This window comes from Cetorhinus maximus, chromosome 5 (assembly GCF_964194155.1).
Source record: "Cetorhinus maximus chromosome 5, sCetMax3.hap1.1, whole genome shotgun sequence".
Lineage (NCBI taxonomy): Eukaryota > Metazoa > Chordata > Chondrichthyes > Lamniformes > Cetorhinidae > Cetorhinus > Cetorhinus maximus.
Genome location: NC_135883.1, coordinates 151,950,483 through 151,974,438, shown reverse-complemented (window position 1 = coordinate 151,974,438; position 23,956 = coordinate 151,950,483). Strand labels below are relative to the sequence as shown.

Sequence of the window (23,956 nt, the reverse complement as noted above, 5' to 3'; positions counted from 1 at the left end):
AAAGAGGTACTAAACCTTTTTAGCTGCAAAGCTTTAAATTACTTATGAGACTGGAGAACGCAAAAAACCACAGGCTAAGATAAGTTGTGGTCTGTGTGTGTCCGATAGTCACTCTTGGGTCTTGCTGTGGCTACTAATTAGTTCCTTTTCTTTTTCTCTCGATAAACAGTTAGCTAGATATTCTCAGCAGGATTTACATTGTTTGATCTTGGTTAGGTACATCAAAGCTTTGAAAATACACCAGTTTATTTTTTTAACACTGACTTTAGTTTTCTCCTCTTCACAAGATTGTAACTTGAGGGACTAAAGCATGCCTAACCCATGCCAGTGTCACAGGGACATGATTTTTCTTATAAATGGCAAAAGGATTAGGGCAGGCAATTAAGTAGATGTTTTCTCCAGATTGTTTCAGATTTTGTGCATTTAAAAATGTTTACTGTTGCCATTGCAAATCAGCATTTAGAAACATCTTAAAATTACACATTCTTATCAAGCACAAAATATTTACAAAATTCTTTTCATTCACCCTTTGACCAGTCAAGGTGAATTTACTTCCCAGCTTTGACACATGAAAGCACGCCTGAGGTTAACCAGATTGTGTCACAGCATTCCTTTCATTTCTAAGCATCAATTGGCCATATTTTCAGTCAGTAAAGACCTGTTTCTTCTTGACATGCCTTCTCAAAATCAATGGGAGGCAGGAGAAGGAAGGAAATGGATAAAAAGTTGGTGAAATCAATGAAATTGAGTTTGGTTGTGTGGGCCAGGAGGAGACATAACACAAGATCATAAGAAATAGGAGCAGGAGTAGGCCATTTGGCCCATTGAGCCTGCTCTGCCATTCAATAAGATCATGGCTGATCTGATTGTGCCCTTAACTCCACTTTCCTGCCACCCCCCATATCTTTGACTCCCTTGAGGATCAAAAAGTGTTTAATTCACCTTTGAATGTATTCAATAACCAGCCTCCACTGCTCTCTGTGGAAGAGAATTCCAAAGACTAACAACTCCCTGAGAAATTCCTCCTCATCTCTGTCTTAAATGGGAGAAGCCTTATTTTGAAATTCTGTCCCCTAGTTCCAGATTCTCCCACGAGGGGAAACATCCTCTCAGCATTTACCCTGCCAAGTCCCCTCAGAATCTTATGTTTCAATAAGATCACCTCTCATTCTTATAATCACTTATTTACAATAAAAATTAATGACTTGTACGAGGGAAAGGATGAGGGAAATGAATGTACTATGGCCAAGTTTGTGGATGACACAAAAATAGATGGGAAGGCAAGTGGTGAGAATGACAGTCTACAGAGAGATATAGACAGGTTAGGTGAGTGGGCAAAAACTTGGCAGAATATAACGTGGGAAAATGTCAGGTTATGCACTTGCCAGGAAGAGTAGAAGTGCTGAATATTATTTAAATGGAGAAAGACTGCAGAAAGCTGCAGCACAGAGGGATTTGGGAGTCCTCGTGCATGGATCCCAAAAAAACTAGCATACAGGTTCAACCGGGAATAGGGAAGGCAAATGGAATGTTGGCCTTTATTTCAAAGGGAGTGGAGTATAAAAATAATATAAAACAAAGCACTAGTTAGACCACACCTAGAATACTGTGAACAGTTTTGGTCCCCTTATCTAAGGAATGGTATTGGAAGCAGTCCAGAGAAGCTTCACACAGTTGATCCTGGGTATGGAGGGATTTTCTTAAGAGGAGAGGTTGAGTAGGTTGCGCCTGTATTCATTGGAGTAGAGAAGAATGAGAGGCAACCTTATTGAAACATATAAGATTCTTAGGGGGCTTGACAGGGTAGATGCTGAGAGGTTCTTTTCCCTTGTGGGAGAGTCTAGGGCCAGAGGGCATAATCTCAGAGCAAGGGGTTGGACATTTAAGACAAAGATGAGGAATTTCTTCTCTTAGAGGGTACTTAATATGTGGAATTCTTAACTACAGAGAGCTGTAGAGGCTGGGTCATTAAGTATATTCAAAGCTGAGATAGACATATTTTTAATCAGGAAGGGAATCAAAGGTCATGGGGAAAAGGCAGGAAAGTGAAGTTGAGGATTATCAGATCAGCCATGATCTCATTGGATGGCGGAACAGACTCGAATGGCCTACTTCTGTTCCTACGTCTTATGGTCTTATCTCCAATGAGTACAGACTCAACCTGCTTAACCTTTACTCATAAGATAACCGCTTCATCCCAGGAATCAGCCAGTGAACCTTCTCTAGTTGGATTCATCATGGATCAGTATGTAGTGCAGTTAATGCTTGCCATGCTCTTGTTCACATAGGATCCATGGAATCTTCCATGTCCACTCAAGAGGCCATACTAGGGCTGCAGTTTAACATCCTATCAGCACTGGCACCTCAGCATGGATTTTATACTCAAGGTTCTGGAGTGGGGCATAAATGATCTGACTCGTAGGAAAGTGTGCTATCATTAAGCCGAGGCTGAAGCCTAATGGTGCTAAATTGATTAGGAGATATCAAGGAAAGGGAGAAATACAGTTTTGAAACATTAGAAAAATAAGTTGGAGTAGAAGATGGTTTAACAAGTCTTAATGTGCAAAGCCATGTGCTAAAATATGAAAAATTGGTTGAAGTGTGAAGGAACAATTTCCAACAACAAGACTAATGGCAGGATGAAAGCTATTTAGTGGAATATATTGCAGTGTCTGTGTTCAAGGCAAAACATATAGTTGGCTTCAGCTCTGTTTTTAGTGGCCCATTTCGTGACCCAAGCCCGTTGTCACATAACAACCTTCTAACCTGACCCCCAAGGTTTTATTCTCCCTGTATCACTGATTTGACTTCGTTTAATTTTAGAGTGAAACATTCTTTGTAGTTAAGAGAAATCAGAAGGACAGGCAACTCTAATTTACACATGCTGTATTCGCAGTTTATTGATTTAGAATGTTTCACTATAGGTTGTCCTGTCTAACTCCCTCTTTTGAAAACAGCGGTAGCATTTTGCTTTCCTCCCAAAATAACACAAGATGAATTTTCATCTGTTCCAGCAAGTCCTGCACTTTACTACTTTACCATAACTCTTCTGACATTATTATAAATCAAATGGAAGGCTATAAAACTCTTGTGTAAACATTATTTTTAAGGAAACTGGGACATAGTGAAGAAGCTGTAAGGGACTTTGCCAGGTACTGCAGCGTGTTCTGACTGAACGATTTTTGAATGCTCCATGAAGTTCAGCATATTCATTGTTTTTTAAAGAAGAGCAGGGAGTCCTGACCAAAGTCACTAAAAACAAATAACCTAGAAATTATCTCATGGTCATTTGTGGGAGCTTGCTGTACACAAATTAACATTCACATTCTCTACATAAAATAGTGACAGTATTTTGCCTCCGGCATCAGGAAACAGACATCGGGAACGATGGGGACTAAGTTGTCATAGCCCACGGTTTTTCCAGAAATGGTATGCTGATTGGCGGGAGACAGGTTGGGAGACCCATTAATGGGTGTGGGATGCAGGCAGGATAGCTGAATGCAGGCCTGGTTTAAAGGCATCATTGCAGCTGTTCAGAAAAAAACATTTGAGGACTGGGGAGACAGAAGAAGACGCAGATGCTTGGTGTCTGGGGGAGGTGTGCCCCTCACTTCTCAGATGCTGGCCTCAAAGCCCTCCTGGAAGCTGTGAGGGAAAGAAGAGAGGACTTCTTTCCAAAGGCTGGAAGGAGAAAGCCACCCGGTCACGCAAAGCAGACTGACTGGAGGTGGCTGAAACAATCAGCAGCAAAAGTGTAGTCCAAAGGAACTGGGTGCAGTGCCATAAAAACATTCAATGGCCGCCTTCACTCTGACAAGGTAAGTGCACTGTGAGACTCTAATGGCAAGCTCTGGGTGTTCAACTTGCAGCAGACACACCGGGTGAAGAACGTGAAGATGCATGCTGCTCTTGAACATAGGAGGAATGTGTGCTCAGGACATTTACTGTCCTCTCAGTAAGACTCAGAGCCTGGACACTGCTGAGGGCCTGTCATGCATTGATATATACAGCTTTCTATGTATATGAGCCACTGGCATTGGTCAGGGAGATGAGCTGGGTCTTATCTCTCCCTCCTTTGTCCTTGCAGGAGAAAAGAGCACACAATGAAGTTGAGAGGACTCTCAATGGAGGAGGAGGCTCTTAACACAGCTCGCCATCGTCATTGCAATGTAATAGGAAGCCATGGAAATTGTCAGGGTGGCCCCATAGGACTTATGGATAATGGAGAGATGGGCTACCCTGGAGGAGAGGGTGAAATGATATTGCAATCTGTAGATTAAGGTGGTGGAATGCTCTTCCCCCACCACCCCTCCATCTGGCAACATGCCAAAGACCACTGCATTGGGAAGCCTCAGCACTTCAGAGGCTTCTGCTTTCAAAGGCTGCTTCTTGTGATCCCTTGTCTCCCCCAAAGATTCTGTCATGGCAACACGTCCAAGCCTTCTCACAGCACTGGGGCGACCACAAGAGACTGAGACAGCAAAGCCAGCACCAACTCACCATACAAGCGCACTTGCCACCAGTGCAGATACAGTGACATCGATGGGTCCTCACGTGCAGTCAGAAAGAGTGGCATTGGATGAAGAACAAGACAGTAGTGAGCAGGAGGATGTGACAGAAGAAGCTGTGGGAAGTCCCCTTCAGAGAATGGAGAACAGAGACAGTCATCCTTGCTGGGCACAGATGTAGAGCATCAGTAGTCACAAAAAAGCAAGAAGACTCAACTTAGACCAGCAGCATACGTGTACCCGTATGTCAAAGTTCTTAAGGCGGTGTGCAGTCATGAGCTGAGAATGGAGGGGTCAATTCAATTCATATCCATCACCGTGGCTCAGTAATTTGAACGCATGAGCTTCTGCATTGAGAGAATGGCAAGCCTCTTGGAGCCAGATGTGGCAGCACTCTGAGCAAATGCAGGAGCAGCGCACTGACATGCACAGAATGCATGCACGCTCTGTAGCATTGACCAGTCAGTGGTACTGGTGGTGCAAAGGTGCTTGGAATGGCTGCAGTTGTGCCTGAGCTGGTGGTCCTCTCGAGTGATCCAGAGCACTAACCAACGGCTGAGGCAGTCACCGAGTAAGATAAGGAAGCCACACTTCATGGGACACCATCGTCATCATCATCGGTCTCTTTGGCCCCTCAAAATGAGCGACCATCTATGCAACTTGTGATGAGGACAACTGCCACAGGCACCTCAGCCACAAGCAGACACACATGAGCAGACCACATGGGATAGAAGTTGCCAGGAGCTAAGGTCACTGTGTCGGGCAGAGCACTGAATTGTTGACCGGGATTTGTTTCGTTTATACTTTTTCACCTTTTAGAATAAACTGTAAATATTGACAAATGATGGAGAACATGCAAGCTTCTATTTTTCAATGGTGAATCTGGAAAAGAGGAAAGAAGTGGCGAAGGGCAGCAAAGGTCTTTGAAGGAGGACAATGAGATCACTGGACAGATGTGCATCATTCATTGGTGGTGAGAGTGGATGGATTCATGGTTACATCTTCAATGAAAGTGTTCTCCCAAGCAGATCAAAGTGGATCCTGCAGGGCTAGAAGGACTCCGCTGAAATATGCCTGGACCAGATGACCCTTGCTGTTGACAGCTTCCTGACAGAATTCTCATACTGCATTGGCCCCACCACCTCCCTGAATAGCTGGGACACCTCTTTGCTTTGCATATTCCTCTTCCTTCTCTTTGACATCCTGCCCCTCCACTTCCTCTGATGAGCTGTACTGTTCAAGTGTCTTATTCTCTTCAAGGTCCACACCTTTCTGGAGGACCATGTTCTAAAGAACGCAGCAGACCACCACCTTGTGCAAGACCCTTGCAGGAGTGGCCGGCAGGATGCCGGTTGAACAGTCCAGGCAGTCCAGCTCCTTTAGAATCGCAATGCCTACTCGATGGTGGTCCTTATGAGCAGATCACTTCGGTTGTAGCACCTCTGTGGCTCTGTCCCAGCAGAGGGTGAACAGCCATCTCTTCAAGGGGACAACCCTTGTTCCCTCGATTCCATGCACTAAGTTTGGAGGTGAAATGAAGAGCTGCGGCACCCTGGACTGCTGAAGGATGAAGGACTCATGGCAATTGCCAGGACAGCAGGCATGGACATGCAGAAAGTTCTTGAGGGAGTGGAAACCATAACTGTTGAGGAATCTCACTGACCACTCACCCAGCGCCTCATTGTCAAATGGGTCCAATCAATAATGTTTTGCATCTGGGGATTCCACTGATGCAAACAAAACCTGCTGCTCTTTGTGCTTGCGAGGCCATCTGTTTGAAATTGTATATACTGTACAGCTCTCACAAATAGGGCATACCTGTGAGATACAATAGTCTGCTACCACTTGTGAGATGCCACCAAGTTCTACTGCCGATCCTTGAAAGGAGCCAGAACAGTATTAGTTCAAGGACTCAATGACTTTGACGGCTACTGGCAGGCATGGCGATCAGTGCTGTGAGGTGTGAAGTTTTCTGCAGCACTGATATAAATCTCAGTGACCATCTACCTGGATAGCACAGTCTCCTATGGTAGTGGCCTTCTAACATGTCCATGTAACTTCATCTTTGGTGGTACACTCAATCTAGGGGTATGGTCTTCACTGCCTTCCTGCTTCTCCTATCTCCCCTCAGTCCTCCTCATGCCCAGGGCACTTCCTCTGCCGCTGAGGATGTTGATCCTCCTCATCGTTTGACACAATATCTGAGAACTGTAATCCAATCCACAGCTGTTGTCTGACTGGCATGTAGCTGTACTCAATCATTTCTGGAGCCCTCACCCTCCTCTTATGGCCCCAGGATGGCAGGCAGGTGTCACAACCCCCTCCACTGCCCAAACATGTAGACACCACTCTCCCCACAACTTTTATCACCCGATTGTACCTGTGTGCCCCCATCAGCTCTGCTCCCTTTTAAAGGCACAGCTAAGTTGATAGTGTGGCCATGACTCCATGCCCCCTGTGCTACCAGCTGCATGCACATTGACAGTTCCTGACCCAGTGTATAACTTGTGCATCCTCATCAAAATTCCAAACTAGCCCTGCATGAGCTGACAACAATATTGAAATCAGATTAATTCCCCATTTTCAATTTGGACAGGTCCCCACCTTCTACCATCCTGAGGAAAATCACCAGTGGCAGGAACAGCAATGTAAAACCACCTGGCAGCACTAATTTTTGTGCTCACCCCTGTCGGGACCTAAAATTTCAGTCCTATGTTTCAGAAGTGCTTAATTAGGTGTAAATGACTTTAGGACATCCTGTGGAAGTGAAAGGTGTTGTATAAATACAATTTTTTTCATTGCACAAAGCCAAGCAGAAATAGATAAATATCCTTTTTAATTTTATTTTAATGATATGTTCACAAAGGTGAATGGTGGCTGTGCTAGAGAATGAAGACACTTTTTTTTAAGGTGTTTGATGTCAACAGCGGGTGCTCCCATAGTAAAAGCAGCACAGATAGATTTAGAGCAGACTATTCTCTAATCTGCCCTAATAATAAGACTCAGACTCCACTTGAGAAGAACACCCAACCAGTTTCATTTCCCATATCAATCATCCCCACATCTTGAATTAGTGAGATTGCTAAACCAGGGGATCATTTTCTGTGCACCCATACCCATTAGTACCTAGGTTGATGCTGTCCAGAAGCATTTTACAGCCAGCAGGCAATAAAAATACTTTTATTTAATCAACCTGGGCAGCTTTTGAACCCAAGTGATTAAAGACCATTGTTTAACTTAGTATTGGAGAGCAGCCACCCCCAACTACAGTGTCTAATGCATAGAATCTATACATCTTTTTTCAAACACTTGTGTTAAAAAAAAATGAATGCTCCCAAACTGAGCATTCTAACTCCATTGTATAAAATAATAAATTACCATCTTAAATTTTATGAGTGCTATCTTGTAATTCTGAAGAATAACAGGATGTTCAAAATGTTTTAAGAAGAATTTACATTTTTATGTTTTCCTGAATCGGTGCAAAATTGTAATATATTTTCTTTGGAATGTGAATACATGCTTTCAGGCTATTGTAAAATAAATGAACTGAGGCTCCATATAGCTTATTAAAGAGCTGCAGCAACTAAGGTCTTGGATTCTTGGATAATCAAAGTTCAAATCACATCTGTACTAACATAATATACTTGGATATTGCTGCAGTGTAATAACTACCAGCCTTGGGCAAAATTATCTGAATAAAAAGAAAGAGAGGCTTGCAATTATATTGAGCCTTTCACAACCTTAGGTCATCCCAAAGCACTTTACAGCCAGCTTAGCATCTTTGAAGTGTAGTCACTCTGAATAGCAGCAGCCAATTTACACATAGCAAGCCCTTGAAAACCACATTAAAACAGAGCGCAAGATCATCTGTTGTAAGCCTTGGTTGAGAATAAACATCAGCCAAGACACTGGGAGAGTAGTAATACCTTGGGACTTATTATGTTTACCTGAGAGGGCAGATGACCTCCGTTTAGTCATCTGAAAGTTGATACCTCAGTACTGCACTGATGTGTCGGCTTGAATTATGTGTTGAAGTCTCTGGAGTAGGACTTAAACCCGTAACCTTCTGATTCAGTGGTGTGAGATGCCACCACTGAACCAAGGAAGAGAGAGAGAACTAACAAAACAAAAACAGAATTACCTGGAAAAACTCAGCAGGTCTGGCAGCATCGGTGGAGAAGAAAAGAGTCGACTTTTCGGGTCTACACGACTCTTCAACAGAACTGAAGTATAGTTAGGAGAGGAGTGAAATATAAGCTGGTTTAAGGTGGGGGGCGGGGGGAGAGAAGTTGAGGGTGGGGTGGTTGTAGGGACAAGCAAGCAGTGATAGGAGCAGATAATCAAAAGATGTCACAGACAAAAGGATCAAAGAGGTGTTGAAGGTGGTGATATTATCTAAGAAAAGTGCTAATTAAGAATGGATGGCAGGACACTCAAGGTACAGCTCTAGTGGGGGTGGGGTGGAAAGATTGACAAGGTATTAGTTGTAGATTTAAAAATAATGGAAATAGGTGGGAAAAGAAAAATCTATATAAATTATTGAAAAAAACAAAAGGGAGGGGGAGGAAACGGGGTGGGGATGGGGGGAGGGGGAGGAAACGGGGTGGGGATGGGGGGAGGGGGAATTTAATATCTAAAGTTGTTGAATTCAATATTCAGCCCGGAAGGCTGTAAAGTGCCTAGTCGGAAGATGAGGTGCTGTTCCTCCAGTTTGCGTTGGGCTTCACTGGAACAATGCAGCAAGCCAAGGACAGACATGTGGGCAAGAGAGCAGGGTGGAGTGTTAAAATGGCAAGCGACAGGGAGGTTTGGGTCTTTCTTGCGGACAGACCGCAGGTGTTCAGCAAAGCGGTCGCCCAGTTTGCGTTTGGTCTCTCCAATGTAGAGGAGACCGCATTGGGAGCAACGAATGCAGTAGACTAAGTTAGGGGAAATGCAAGTGAAATGCTGCTTCACTTGAAAGGAGTGTTTGGGCCCTTGGACGGTGAGGAGAGAGGAAGTGAAGGGGCAGGTGTTGCATCTTCTGCGTTTGCATGAGGAGGTGCCATAGGTGGGGGTTGAGGAGTAGGGGGTGATGGAGGAGTGGACCAGGGTGTCCCGGAGGGAACGATCCCTACGGAATGCCGCCGGTGGGGGTGGCATCATGCTGGAGTTGGCGGAAATGGCGGAGGATGATCCTTTGAATGTGGAGGCTGGTGGGGTGATAAGTGAGGACAAGGGGGACCCTATCATGTTTCTGGGAGGGAGGAGAAGGCGTGAGGGTGGATGCACGGGAGATGGGCCGGACACGGTTGAGGGCCCTGTCAACGACCGTGGGTGGAAAACCTCGGTTAAGGAAGAAGGAGGACATGTCAGAGGAACTGAAGGTAGCGTCATCAGAACAGATGCGACGGAGGCGAAGGAACTGAGAGAATGGGATGGAGTCCTTACAGGAAGCGGGGTGTGAGGAGCTGTAGTCGGGGTAGCTGTGGGAGTCGGTAGGCTTGTAATGGATATTGGTGGACAGTCTATCATCAGAAATTGAGACAGAGAGGTCAAGGAAGGGAAGAGAAGTGTCAGAGACGGACCATGTGAAAATGATGGAGGGGTGGAGATTGGAAGCAAAATTAATACATTTTTCCAGGTTCCGGCGAGAGCATGAAGCAGCACCGAAGTAATCATCGATGTACCGGAGAAAGAGTTGTGGGAGGGGGCCGGAGTAGGACTGGAACAAGGAATGTTCCACATACCCCATAAAGAGACAGGCATAGCTGGGGCCCATGCGGGTACCCATAGCCACACCTTTTATTTGGAGGAAGTGAGAGGAGTTAAAGGAGAAATTGTTCAGTGTGAGAACAAGTTCAGCCAGACGGAGGAGAGTAATGGTGGATGGGGATTGTTCGGGCCTCTGTTCAAGGAAGAAGCTAAGGGCCCTCAGACCACCTTGGTGGGGGATGGAGGTGTAGAGGGATTGGACATCCATGGTGAAGAGGAAGCGGTTGGGGCCAGGGAACTGGAAATTGTTGATGTGACATAAGGTGTCAGAGGAATCACGGATGTAGGTGGGAAGGGACTGGACAAGGGGAGAGAGAAGGGAGTCAAGATACTAACAAGTTGAGCTGGGCACATGGGATGTTTCTGCATGCTGCTGATATATTGAAGGTCAATAGCATGGCTATCCATGCCAAGGGCAGGGGGGAGGGTTCAGTAAATAAAACAAAAGTCCTTTTTTCTGGTGGGGGTGGGGTGGTCATTTTTATATTGAACCCACTCCTGGGCTGTGTTCAATTTGCACCAGCTCTCACGCATAGCACATTAATCAGGCTGAGCGTACAGCATTTTCAAAGTTTGGATTTCAGCTGATCCTAGCTCCAAAATGCTTACACAGACATTAGTTACAAAATGTCAAATTTAATTTTGGCAGCTGTTTTGGCACTCTCATCTCCTAAGTATGAAAGTAAATCTTAAATTTTACAGATGAGCACTTGGAGTTGATCTATGTAGGGAACATGACTGGAGGAGCTTCATTCAGTGGGAGGAGTTGCAATCTTCAACATTAAAAATGGTGTCAATGATTTACATTTTCACCTACCCTGAAGAGCAGGCTGTTTAAAAAGAAATAAGGAGTGATTACATCAAAATCACATAACTGCAAGGAAAATGGACCTCTGTACATTACCATGATTTTTTTTGCTGTTTCACCTTCCAGTCAACAAAATACATTTTCCCTGTGTTTGTCCATTTTGGTTTCAAATGGAATCTGGAAGCCCAGTGACTTTGTTGTCTTATATAAGTTACCTGCATCATGATGTCGCTGTTTGAAGTACACTTCCTGTGCAATTGTTAGCAGAATTACATAGGATATGCGGCGCTGAAACAGGCCATTCAGCCCATCCAGTCCAAATAAGTGATTGTGCTCCATTCAAGCCTCCTTCCAACTTTTCACATCTAAATCTGCCATCGGGAGTCACCTATCCTTTTCTCACTCATATGCTTATCTAGTTTCCCCTTAAATGCATCTATACCAGGCTGTCTGTTGAATTATCTTCCCCAGAGAGTAGTGGAGGCAGGATCACTGAATATTTTTAAGGCTGAGTTGGATAGATACTTGACTGACAAGGGAGTCAAAGGGTATAGTGGGTAGACAGGAAAGTAGAGGCCACAGTCAGATCAGCCATGATCTTTTCAAATGGCAGAGCAAGCTTGAGGGGCCAAATGGCCGCCTCCTCCTAACTCGTATGTTCATATTCGCTTCAGTCAGTCACTGTGATGTGAGTTCCATATTCTTTTTTTTAATTCATTCATGGGATGCGGGCGTCACTGGCTAGGCCAGCATTTATTACCCATCCCTAATTGCCCTTAATCAGAGGGCACTTAAGAGTCAACCACATTGCTGTGGGTCTGGAGTCACATGTAGAGCAGACCAGGGACAGCAGATTTCCTTCTCTAAAGGGCATTAGTGGACCAGATGGGTTTTTACAACAATCGACAATGGTTTTGTGGTCATCATTAGACTTTTAATTCCAGATTTTTATTGAACTGACTTGCATCTTCCAAGTCATAAGTGACTTTTTTATTCTTCCTACCAAAATATACAGTCTCGTATTTATCTTTGTTGAAATTCATTTGCCAGTTATTTGCTCACTATGCAAGTATGTTAATGACCTCCTGTAATTTGCTACAGTTCTCAGTATTAACTATACCACCGAATTTGGTGTCACTTAGAAATTGTATCTTAGATTCAAAGTCCAAATTTTGATGTAAAACGTGAACAGCAGTGACCCAGCACTGATCCTTGTGGAACACTACTTCCCACCTTCTGCCACTCCGAATAACTACCCTTTACTCCCACTCCCTGGATTCTATCTTGAAGCCAGATAGCAATCCATTCTGCCATTTGTCCCCTGACTCCGCATCCTCTGACCTTATTTATTACCATTGTCTATTCTCTCTGTTACTTCCACAAAAAATTCAATAAGGTCAGTCAAGTAAGACTTTCCCTTTTGAAATCCATACTGACTATTCATTATTTTATGGACAAACTGCACTGATTTCTTCTCATCATCTGTCCGTAAGCAGAAGATGTTTTGAATTATTTTTTGAGTATGTGGTGGCTTTTTTTCCCAATCCCTTGGTTTGTATGGACCAATTTACTAATAATTTGCAGCAAACTTGCATTATGATTAACTCAGAAGGTTAGTTTATTTCACATTCCCGGGGGAGGAGTATCCGCAACTTCCCACTCCGCTATATACACACACAAACCAACCAACCAACTGAGCAATAGAAAGAGTTTTACAGTACAAAAACCACAGAAGTGAATATTAGTTCACATGATTTCCAGAGTCAGAATCCAATGAGATATCCTTTCATGTAGGAGTTCGAGTTCATCTGGCTGAAGACAGGAGTTGTAGGGTTCACTTTGCAGTTGGTGTGGATAGCACTAGATGGAGTAGGTACACAGAGATCGGATCGGTTCTGTAGGCGATGGTATGAAATCTTCTAGCATAGACTGGTTTCAAGGCACAGGCTGTTGTTCTACCAGGAGGGCTCTGCCATTTGGTGGCTCACCAGTTGAATGTTAAAACAGCAGACTGAGGGTTTCTCAGTTCTCAAAGGCATACAGAGATTTCAAATTGGTCACTTGAATTATGTGACCCTTCTTTCTCCACTATGACTTCAAAAGGGATGTTTATCCAGCACAAAAACAGAAATACCTGGAAAAACTCAGCAGTTCTGGCAGCATCGGCGGAGAAGAGCAAAGTTGACGTTTCGAGTCCTCATGACCCTTCAACAGAACTAAGTAAAAATAGGAGAGGGGTGAAATATAAGCTGGTTTAAGGGGGGAGAGGATGTGGTGGGGTTGGGGTGAGTGGTTGGTTGTTGGGACAAGCAAGCAGTGATAGGAGGAGATAACCAAAAGATGTCACAGACAAAAGAACAAAGAGGTGTTGAAGGTGGTGATATTATCTAAAAGAATGTGCTAATTAAGAGTGGGTAGCAGGACAAGCAAGGTACAGATAGCTCTAGTGGGGGTGGGGTGAAATAAGACTAAAAGGGCATAAAAGGTATAGATAAATGATGGGTGGAATACATTTAAAAATAATGGAAATAGGTGGGAAAAGAAAAATCTATATAAATTATTGGAAAAAACAAAAAGGAGGGGGAAGAAACGGAAAGGGGGTGGGGATGGAGGAGGGAGTTCAAGATCTAAAATTGTTGAACTCAATATTCAGTCCGGAAGGCTGTAAAGTGCCTAGTCGGAAGATGAGGTGCTGTTCCTCCAGTTTGCGTTGAGCTTCACTGGAACAATGCAGCAAGCCAAGGACAGACATTGTGGGCAAGAGATCAGGATGGAATGTTAAAATGGCAAGCGACAGGGAGGTCTGGGTGATGCTTGCGGACAGACCGAAGGTGTTCTGCAAAGCGGTCACCCAGCCTGCATTTCTGCTGAAGGGTCATGAGGACTCAAAACGTCAACTTTGCTCTTCTCCGCCAATGCTGCTAGACCTGCTGAGTTTTTCCAGGTATTTCTGTTTTTGTTTTGGATTTCCAGCATCCGCAGTTTTTTTGTTTTTATCTCTGTGTTTATCCAGCATCTGGAACTAGCTTTGATTTCAGGATTGTTAATGTCCCAGTCGTTAGGTGTTGAAAGAGTTACCACCCATATTGAGGGTCTGGTGACAGGAAGCTATTGTCTAGGCGGACCTACTGACTCCACTAACAAGGTGAGCTGATTTGGCTAACTAGGTGAGCTTATCAGGTGCAAATGGAATCCCTTTGATTCCCTTTTGAAATGCGTCTGGACAGTTTCAGGTGTGATGTGAGTCTGTTAGCAGCTCTGCAAGCCTAATGAGTTTCTATGTGAGAGTCTCCTGGCTTTCGTCATTATAAGGGGTCTGTACAATGAGGGGTGAGGTACCACCATCTGAGAAAATAATTCTTTTGTTCTTGTAACTCCTGGGGTTAGCTCCCAGACAAAGGGCCAACCCTACAATCATGTGACTTGTAGCAGCCATCTTTTTTGGTTGAGCAGAAAGTCCTTTTTTTTTAAAGAAAAATAACAATAAGAATAAAGTTCTGGATTTCTTTTCACGTCTCAGGGACCAAACGATTATATTTTTATTTCCAATTGTTCTTCTATTCCCCTTTAGCAGAGATTCTGTTATTTTCTTACCACTGATGTTAAGCTGACCATTGTATAATCCCCTAGACATTTTCTGTCCCCTTGTTAAATACAAGGATTACATTAGCTATTTGCTGGTCCTTTGGCAGTACACCTTTTTCAAACAAATTATTAAATATTAGTAGTAATGTCTCTGCTATCTCTTCTGTAGATTCTTTTAAGCACATGGATATAATCCATCCAAACCAGGGTCTTTATCCTCTTTGAGTTTGTTTAGTTTATTCAACACATCCCCTTTTTTATTTTAAATGCACATATCTCATTACTCATCTCATCATTAAATGTCTCTTGGTAAACACCAAAGCAAAATAATTATTTAATATTTCTGTCATCTCTCTATCATTACCTGTGGTATTATCCTATCTATTCCTTAATGGTCCTATTCCCATTACAGTCTTCCTTTCTGTTATTGATGTGCCAGTAAAATATTTTACTGTTTTATTTTATGTCCTTTAATTACTTTCCACTTCTGGAATCTGGGTTTCAATCCATACCACGTTGATGTGATGAAACTTTCAAATTTCTGCTGGTTGTAAGGGTCAAACATAAAATGACCCTGCCCAGATTCAGTTCAGCTTGTATGAGTCTACAAAACATAGGTGGCAGTGATTTGACACAAATTGGCAATCTTAATTCAGAGGTGTACATCAATGGCAGCTATTAGAGATGGAGGTGTGACACTGATACAGTAGGGGGTGCCATTATAAGGTTAGGATTAAGGTTTATCACGGCAAATTAAAAGAGAGCTTTTCTCTCCATCTGACTTGTGTTGTCATACACATGTGCCTTTGCTCATTTTTTTAATTGGGTTTGCAACTATTGGTTCTGATCAAGAGCTTCAAGGGATTCATTTTCTTCACTTTGATATACAGTGTGACTAGAGCTGACTGCGTTAGTGTTTTAAATGGCAAAGTGGTTTATTTCATTATTTGCCTGATTGGTGTCTTGATATGGTGATTGTACAATTGCAGAATATATTTTATTAATTTATTGTATTGCTTTGCCAATTGTGTAATTCAGCATTATATCCTTAAGTTTAAAAATTTTAACTTCAAAAAATATTAATAGATCAGAATATTGGGCTTGCTTCAGTTCAACAGGCACTGCAAGTTCTAATATATCGTTGGATGACATTTCCCACTTTGTTACCCAAGTTTGGTTTACAAAGATAAAGGAGGCCATTTAGTCACTTGGGGACTTTCACTGAAGATTGAGGGAAGAGAAAATCTGAGTTTGATTGAATCCTAGCTCCTATTTTCCATTGGATGTTGGTATTACTGGCAAGATCTGCATTTATTGCCCATTCCTAATTGCTTTTGAGGAGTTGATGGTGAGCTCCCTTTCAGTCTGTGCAATGAAAGTGCTTCTACAGTGCCATTAGTGAGGGAGCTCCCTAATTTTGACTGAGTGATAACAAAGGAACGTTGATGCATTTCTAAGTTAGGGCGGTGTGCTTCTTAGAGTTGGTAGTATTCCCACCTACCGACTGCCCTTGTCTTTCTCAGTGGTAGGGGTCACTAGTTTTGGAGATGCTATCGAGGAAGCCTTGGCAAGTTACTACAGTGTATCTTGTAGATGGTGCACACAGCAGTCTGCCAGTGGTGCATGGAATGAATGTTTAAGATGGTGGATGGGGTCCCAATCAAGCAGACTGCTTTGTCCTGGATAATGTAGGATGTTTCTGGCCAAAACCCTAAATTACTCAATCACCCAACGTGGGGAAAATTGCATTTGTGTTGAAATGAAAATGTTAACTTGATGCTCTTGAGGTGGTGGAGGTCAGTGCCAAAACCAGCTCCTTTACTTCCCACAGTTGGTTTTTGCTAGAAATCCTCACCTATCAGCCGTAGGGCGTTAATGTTTTAATCAAAACTGTCCCGGGAGCAAATCACTGCTCTAGCTAGAGAATCACATGTTTGGGGATCAGTTTAGACTTATAGGAAGAAGACTCGAAGGAAGTAAGACCTGAAATAGAGGTCAATTTTTTAAAATACATTTTTTATGGTACCCAAAATATTTTAAAACTTCGGACGAATATTTTTTCCAAATATCAGTCCACTATATACAAAAAAGATGAGCGCAAATTCCACAAGATGTCCCTAAGGAAATCAAATGAACACTAAGGAATTGTGGTGGCACCTAACTCTGCATACTTAAACTAGCACTCATAGACATCCTCCATTCCAATTTCCTTCAGATGTAGCATTGTACAGCACCATCGATTGGTCCAGACCCAAGATCACAAACTTCTTATCCCACTTTGCTTCCAACACCATCATTCTGTTATCGTTTGTAATCTCTGCTTCCAGTGCCTCCATGGTTGGGCTTCTATATGTGTTCACCTTCTCCATTTTCTTTAGGCAAGAGGGGACTTTAAGATTTGAAACTAAGGAAGAGGAACAGAGTGAAGGTGTAAAGATTATGGGTGAAGACCTAGAGAAAGTGAGTAGCTTCAAGTGCCTGGGGTCAGTGGTCACAGAAGATGGAAGTATGAGAGTGGAAATTAAGCAATGGATTGGCACTTTGTGGAATAATTGGAAGACGTGCAGTGGAGTGTTATGTGATAGAAAAGTATCGCTGAAACTGAGAGGAAAAATCTACAACAGTTGTGAGACCGGCCTTGTTATAGAGTGCAGAAACTTGGTCAACATCAAGAAGAGAGGAACAATGACTGGATACTAATGAGATGTGGATGCTGAGATGGTTGTGTGGAGTGACAAGAAAGGACAAGATCAGGGATTAGGATATCAGGGGGATCAGTGAAGATTTTGGAAGGATCAAAAAATGTAGCCGAGAAGCAATTGAAAATGGTATGGTCACCTGTGATTGAGAGAGAGAGAGAGGATGTAGTGAGGTGAGTGATTGGAGATGGGATTGCCAGGAAAATGAAAAGGAGGAAGGTCTAAGACCAGGTGGAAGGATATGGTGATGAGAGACTGAAACGCAGAGGGATTAGAAGAGGAATGGGTGACTGACAAGTATAGAAGGAGAAGGGTGATCAACCAGCATTGTGGTGACCCCAAGTAAAATGGGAGAAGCTGGAAAAGTAGGAGAAGACTTTGAGGGCATTTACTTGAAAGCTTCAAAATTATAAAGAGAATTCATAAAAGTTCATCCAGATTAATCAGCCAATTCCCCTATTTCCTCTTGTGTCCTTGAAAGTGTTGTCACCTTCAAGGTCCAATGCCCATTTCTCCAACAGCTTTCTGTTTGAATTCTTCCAATAGAGTTTCCTTCCCTTCCATAACACTAAAATGGTCTTAACCACATAGTGGAATTTGCTCTTCAAACCCTCAAATTCTTCACCTCCCCTTTTTTAAAATATCCTTAAAATGCACCTTTTTTTTAACTGTGCTTTTGGTCATCTAATATTTCCTCCTTTGATTCAACGACCATTTCCTTTTTATTTAATCATTCTTATGTCTCTGTGAAGCACCTTGGGACTTTTTTTTGTTAAAGTTGTTTCTAAATACAAGTTGTTGTTGCTGGCTATAAAGTTCAAATGTCAGGAGACAAAAAGTTAGATGACAAAATGTTAATGCTAAAGTGCTAATGACAAATTCTTTTCTGAAGGAAAAGTCTTCCAAACACTTGGTGGTAATAAAAAGGTGTGCTTATATTTCTATTCTTCCTGTACAGCGATTGCCACCTAAACGCCCTGAACCACCCAGTAGTTTCTTTAACATGAAGGAAAGCCAAGTAGCAGAAGAGGAGGAGGAGGAGGAGGAAGAAGCAGAAAAGAACAAGCCTGCTGGTTGGATCCAAGGGCAAGAAATGGAACAAGAAGCAGACCTGTCTCATCCGACTGATTCAGCAGAAAATCCCAGCCAGGATAATGGTGAGTTAAGAGCAGAATTCTTAACTGCTGACATCAGGAAGGCAGCATGAACTAGCAAGAGGGAGTCTTCCCAGCCTGTGCTGCTTTATTGGTCTCAGCTCAGGCAGCAGTTAATCTGCTACAAGAGGCCATCATATATTTTTTGGCTGAAGAAGGGAAGAGATAATTAGCCAGAATCACGCTCCTGATCTGCCATCCCACTAGAAATTGAGAGTATGTGGTCATCAATTGTGAACACTATTATGAGTGGCTTTGATGCTGTCAATGTTTAAATAGTTTCACACCGCTCACCGGTCCAGATTAACACTAGAAAAATGCTAAGTATTGCTGAAAAAACACATTTTTGTCAAAGCTTTTCATCTTCCACTCATCAAGACAATCGCAAGAATACCAATGTCAGGGGAAACAACATCCTAATACTGTATGAGAAGAAAGTGCTGATTGGTTGGCAAGTGAACTCTGATTGGTAGAGGTGTTGCATGGAGAATGCACCAGTTAATGGTGACTGACTGTCAAGCATTGTTTGAAATTTAAGCCAGGCACATTGACTGATTGTCAAAGCATTGTCCTGAGGAAGGAACCAGCAAATGGCTATCACTTATTTTGTTTAGCTGAAACAGGCACAATGTGTGTACATGTTCTTTCTGTGTATTAATATATGGACCATCCTGCCCTGTGTGTTAATATATGTAGCTTCCACTACATGCAAATGTGCCACACTGTGAGTCCGACCGTCAGTGTAACTTTTAGCACACTGAAGATTATTTAATAAATGTTGCCCCATTGTGGAATCACATCTAATGTTGGACACTGTGTTTTGAGTTTTGCAAGCATGGGCTGGTTGGGTACGGTCTGTACCTTGCCCGTTGTAAACAGCTGAAGGGACATGCTGCTTGATACAATCCGCCAGTCTTTGTGACGTACGGCCTACATACCTAGCATCACACTGGCACTGCAATTCATATACCACATTACTCATTTGTGTTATAGGCAGAATGTCTATTGACAGCAGCATTCTGTTAGTGGTGAATACCACTCATGTTGCTACTGCATAGTAGCAGCGTGAAACAGCTAGCTTCACCTGTTGCTCAAATTTTTTGAGATACCTTGTCCTTCCAGGGTAATCTAAGGTAGGCTGGCACTTTTCAGGGCCGAAAGTGACAACCTTAGGCCCGTCCATGAATTTATGTGATATATAGTGCAAAATGGTCTGATCAGAGTAGCCATTGTACTGCAGGATGTCTTTGAAGTGCTCTATTTCAGCAAAAAGCTTGCATGGTGAACAAATGGCTTGGTCCCTGTTTACGAGATTAACGATAATGCCAATCCTATAGCACGTATAACTATGAGAATCCCAACACGTATACCGACCAGTGAAGGTGGACTTGCGGTAGACAGTGGTAGAGAACCCCCTGACAGATTTCTCAACTAGTACATCAAGAAAAGGGAGTTAATTTGACTGCTTCATTTCAAGGTGAATTTGAGCACAGGATGGAACCCATTGAGACATTTAAGGAAATTATTATATCCTGCTACAGATTTAATTATAGCAAACAGTATCATCCACATATTGGAAACATACAAGGGGTAGGAGGTTAGGTGTCATTCCATCAAAGACATGTTTCTCATGGAACCCAACAAAGATATTTGCGAGAGCTGGGCCTAGAGGGGATCCCATGGACATGCTAGTTGAGAAATCTGCCAGGGTCTACCGCAAGCCTACCTTCACTGGTCAATACACAAGTTGGGATTTTTACACTAAGATAAAAGCAAAAAACTGCGGATGCTTGAAATCCAAAACAAAAACAAAAATACCTGGAAAAACTCAGCAGGTCTGGCAACATCTGCGGATAGGAGCACAGTTAACGTTTCGAGTCCGAATGTTCTGTTGAAGGGTCATTCGGACTCAAAACATTAACTGTGCTCCTATCCACAGATGCTGCCAGACCTGCTGAGTTTTTCCAGGTATTTTTGTTTTAGTTTGGGATTTTTACAGTTCCACACGCTATAAAATTAGCCTTATCAGCAACATCGTAAATGCAAACTTCATGCTGAAATAGAGCACATCAAAGACATCCTGCGGGATAATGGCTACCCTGATTAGATCATTTCACACCGTGTATCGCACAAACTCATGAATGGGCCTAAGGTTGTCACCTTCGGCCCTGAAAAGTGCCTAGTCTGCATCAGGTAACCCTGGAGGGGTAAGGCTCCTCAGAAATTTGAGCAGCTGTTTCACGCTGCTACTATGCAGTGGCAACATGAGTGGTATTCGTCACTAACAGGATCCTGTCGTCAAGCCAAAAAGACGTTTTGCCTATCACACAAATGAGTAATGTATATGAATTTCAGTGCCAGTGTGATGCTAGGTATGTAGGCCGTATGCCCCAAAGACTGGCGGATTGTATCAAACAGCATGTCCCTTCAGTTGTTCACAATGGGCAAGGTACAGACCGTACCCAACCAGCCTGTGCTTGCAAAACTCAAAACACAGTGTCCAACATTGGATGTGATTCCGTGATTGGGACAATGTTTGCTAAATAATCCTCACTATACTAAAAATTACGCTGACAACCAATTTAAGATTGTCAGTTGGCTTGCAGTGTGGCACATTTGCATGTACTGGAAGCTACATATATTAATAAACATGGCCCTGTTCTAAGCAGACAGGAACAACCTGTACACACATTGTGCCTGTTTCAGCTCAGCAAAATAAGTGATAGCCATTCCCTGGTTCATTCCTCAAGGCAATGTTTTGACCAATCAAAGTCAAGCTGCCTGGTTTAAATTTCAAACAGTGCTTGGCAGTTAACTGTCAGTCACCATTAACTGGTGCATTCTCCATGGCAACGCCTTTACCAATCAGAGTCCACTTGCCAACAAATCAGCACTCTCTTCTCATACAGAATAAAGTTGTTGCTTCCCCTGACATTGGTAATCTTGCGATTGTCCTGATGAGGGCAAGGTGAAAAGTTTTGACAAAATGTCTTTTTTCAACAATACTCAAGTTCTGTACTACCAAACGATTATTTTTAAATGGTAGGATTAGAGCTGCTGGTGCCGTTGGAACCTGCAGCTACACCTGTTTGCTGTAACTTTGTAATAAATGATCAAAATTCTTGGGGAATAATTCAGCAGCTTTCTTTTTTTCTGCCTCTTTTGTTGAAGCAGATCATGGGAAGCATTTGTGATTCTATTGAAGTGACTGACTGCTGAATTATCCTCAGTTAATTCAACATCTCAGTGCTGTCAAACTCCATAAACTCAATCCAACCAATTTTCTCAAGCACTAAAAATACGTTCAATCTTCATTTTAAAGGTTAAATATAGTAACGTCATGAAACATAGCCAGAATGGCATTGATTGGGTAACTCCCGAGTCAATCATACCTGGAGACCACACCGCTATAAATGGTTGGGATTAATTTTACAGACATAATCTGTATAATGTAGCTGTCCTCCATTCACTTCATTTTGCTGGAGATATAGTGATTCTGAGTTTGGAATTTATCGGTAAATGGAGCCTGTTTGCTCTATTGCAAGGCCTGTTTCCACCTCGGTTCTCACTGACCTCCTCTTGAACCATCTCAGCACTTCTTTAGCTTAAGCTTTCATTTCTGGACGTCATTAGAAAGCCTCCTGAAAATGCAATCATGAACTCCTGGCTCATAATCTCAATCACTGTGATATCCCACTTCTGACACCATTTTGTAAATTTTGACTTCAGGAGTCACGGATTACCCAAAAAGTGGGCTGAGCTGATAAGTGCTTTTACAGCAGTTTATTAAGAAGCAACCGTTTAAATATCTTGCTAAATAGACAGGAAAGAAAGGTGCGAACAGTTTACCAGCGCCAGAGGACGAGTGGACAGCTGAAGTTGATTTCTGTGGCTGAAGGTGGCAATCTCTTGCCTCTTCTTTCACAGCTTTCTTTTATCTTTTCTGTTTTCTCAAACTAATCAAGGTGTTGGGGAAGCTCTTCTCCAGTCTTCTTTGGTCTGAAGAAGACTGAACACTCCCACTTCTGAGCACCTGTTTATATACCTTATTCTAGGGGCTGGTGGCTTACTGCCACCACTTGTTCGATCCCATCTGATCAGTGACAACTGAAGGACAGGTACCCAAGGTGTAATCTCCCCTGCCCATCATTTTGCCTTGAGGTCATCTTTCAGCTTACCTCATGCTGGATGCCATTTGTTAACTCCTGCCAGGCACTGATCTCAATCAGAGGGTACAAGACTTTGTCCTATCAACTCAGGAATGTCAACATTGAGGCCTGTACCAGAAGACCTTGATATAAGGGCCCCTGAAAGCACCATTCTCCTTGGCTATTATCTCTGTTTATCCCTGCCCTGGTTTCTAAGCAACTATTTTTGAAGAGAGAAAGAGAAAAAAAATCTTCTACTAGGTAATCACAATTCTATGCCAGCTGATTCTATAATATTCTTAAAGCTACCTTTTCTTACAGTGGTCTTGAGGCATGAACGGCCTTCTTTTACTACATTCCACGAAGGGTCTTGTTTATAGTTTTTTTTTAATATATCATGCTTGCAGTACTCCCTGGCCACAAAACTTTCTGTTTATTGTCCCAATCTTCTGTCTTCGTTTTAGGCTAATATTTGCCCTTAGAAATTGCCATGCAAACTTTTCCTTTTCAGTTTTGGTATGTCAACCGTCACAACCTCATTACCGGTTTTGGCCACAAGGTGGTGGCGCATGGGGCAAATTTCCTGAAGTTTCTTTCTCTCCCTCAACTCCATCACGAGGCAAAACATTTGAATGTTATGCTGAAGAATTCAGAATATTGCTGTAACCTGAGTAAAACGCTTTACTTTTGTGAAATGTCTCATAGTTTGTTGCCAGTGGCTGCGGTGGAGATGGGCGTGTTGTGAGCTGTGTAAGTATAGGCAGGTGGTATTGCAACCTGCTACAAACATGCATTGTGTTGCATTCTGCAGTGGAAGGGATGGATTTTATTACACCCATTGTAGGACAGGCCTTCAGTGGAGCCTGTGTACTGTGGGCAGGTGTTACATCTTGTTCCAGGTGAAGTTGCGCTCCAGCCCAGGTGGGGGTGGGGTTAAGTCTCTTCAATCAAGTTTCTGCCTCTGCCTCTGCCACTGCACTGAAACAGTCATTATCAAAATCAGAAATTACATCCTATATGACTCTGGCATGGGAAGCTGTCCCTCATCCTTCTCAATGTGTCTGTAGCGTTTGACAGGGTTGACCATCCTCCACAACAAAAACAGAATTACCTGGAAAAACTCAGCAGGTCTGGCAGCATCGAGTCCTCATGACCCTTCGGCAGGTCATGAGGATTCGAAACGTCAACTCTTTTCTTCTCCGCCGATGCTGCCAGACCTGCTGAGTTTTTCCAGGTAATTCTGTTTTTGTTTTGGATTTCCAGCATCCGCAGTAGTTTTTTGTTTTGACCATCCTCCAGT

At 42.9% G+C, this 23,956-nt stretch overlaps 1 protein-coding gene across 3 annotated transcripts in view; it reads left to right on the top strand.

The window, feature by feature from the left end:
* Nucleotides 1-23,956, top strand: part of slc4a1ap (solute carrier family 4 member 1 adaptor protein) — a 161,515-nt gene that overhangs the window by 103,974 nt on the left and 33,585 nt on the right. For all 3 annotated transcript variants that reach the window (XM_078542708.1, XM_078542710.1, XM_078542709.1), the window contains exon 11: nt 18,313-18,511. In XM_078542708.1, coding sequence (XP_078398834.1) covers nt 18,313-18,511 — 199 coding nt within the window. The remainder of the gene's footprint in view (nt 1-18,312; nt 18,512-23,956) is intronic.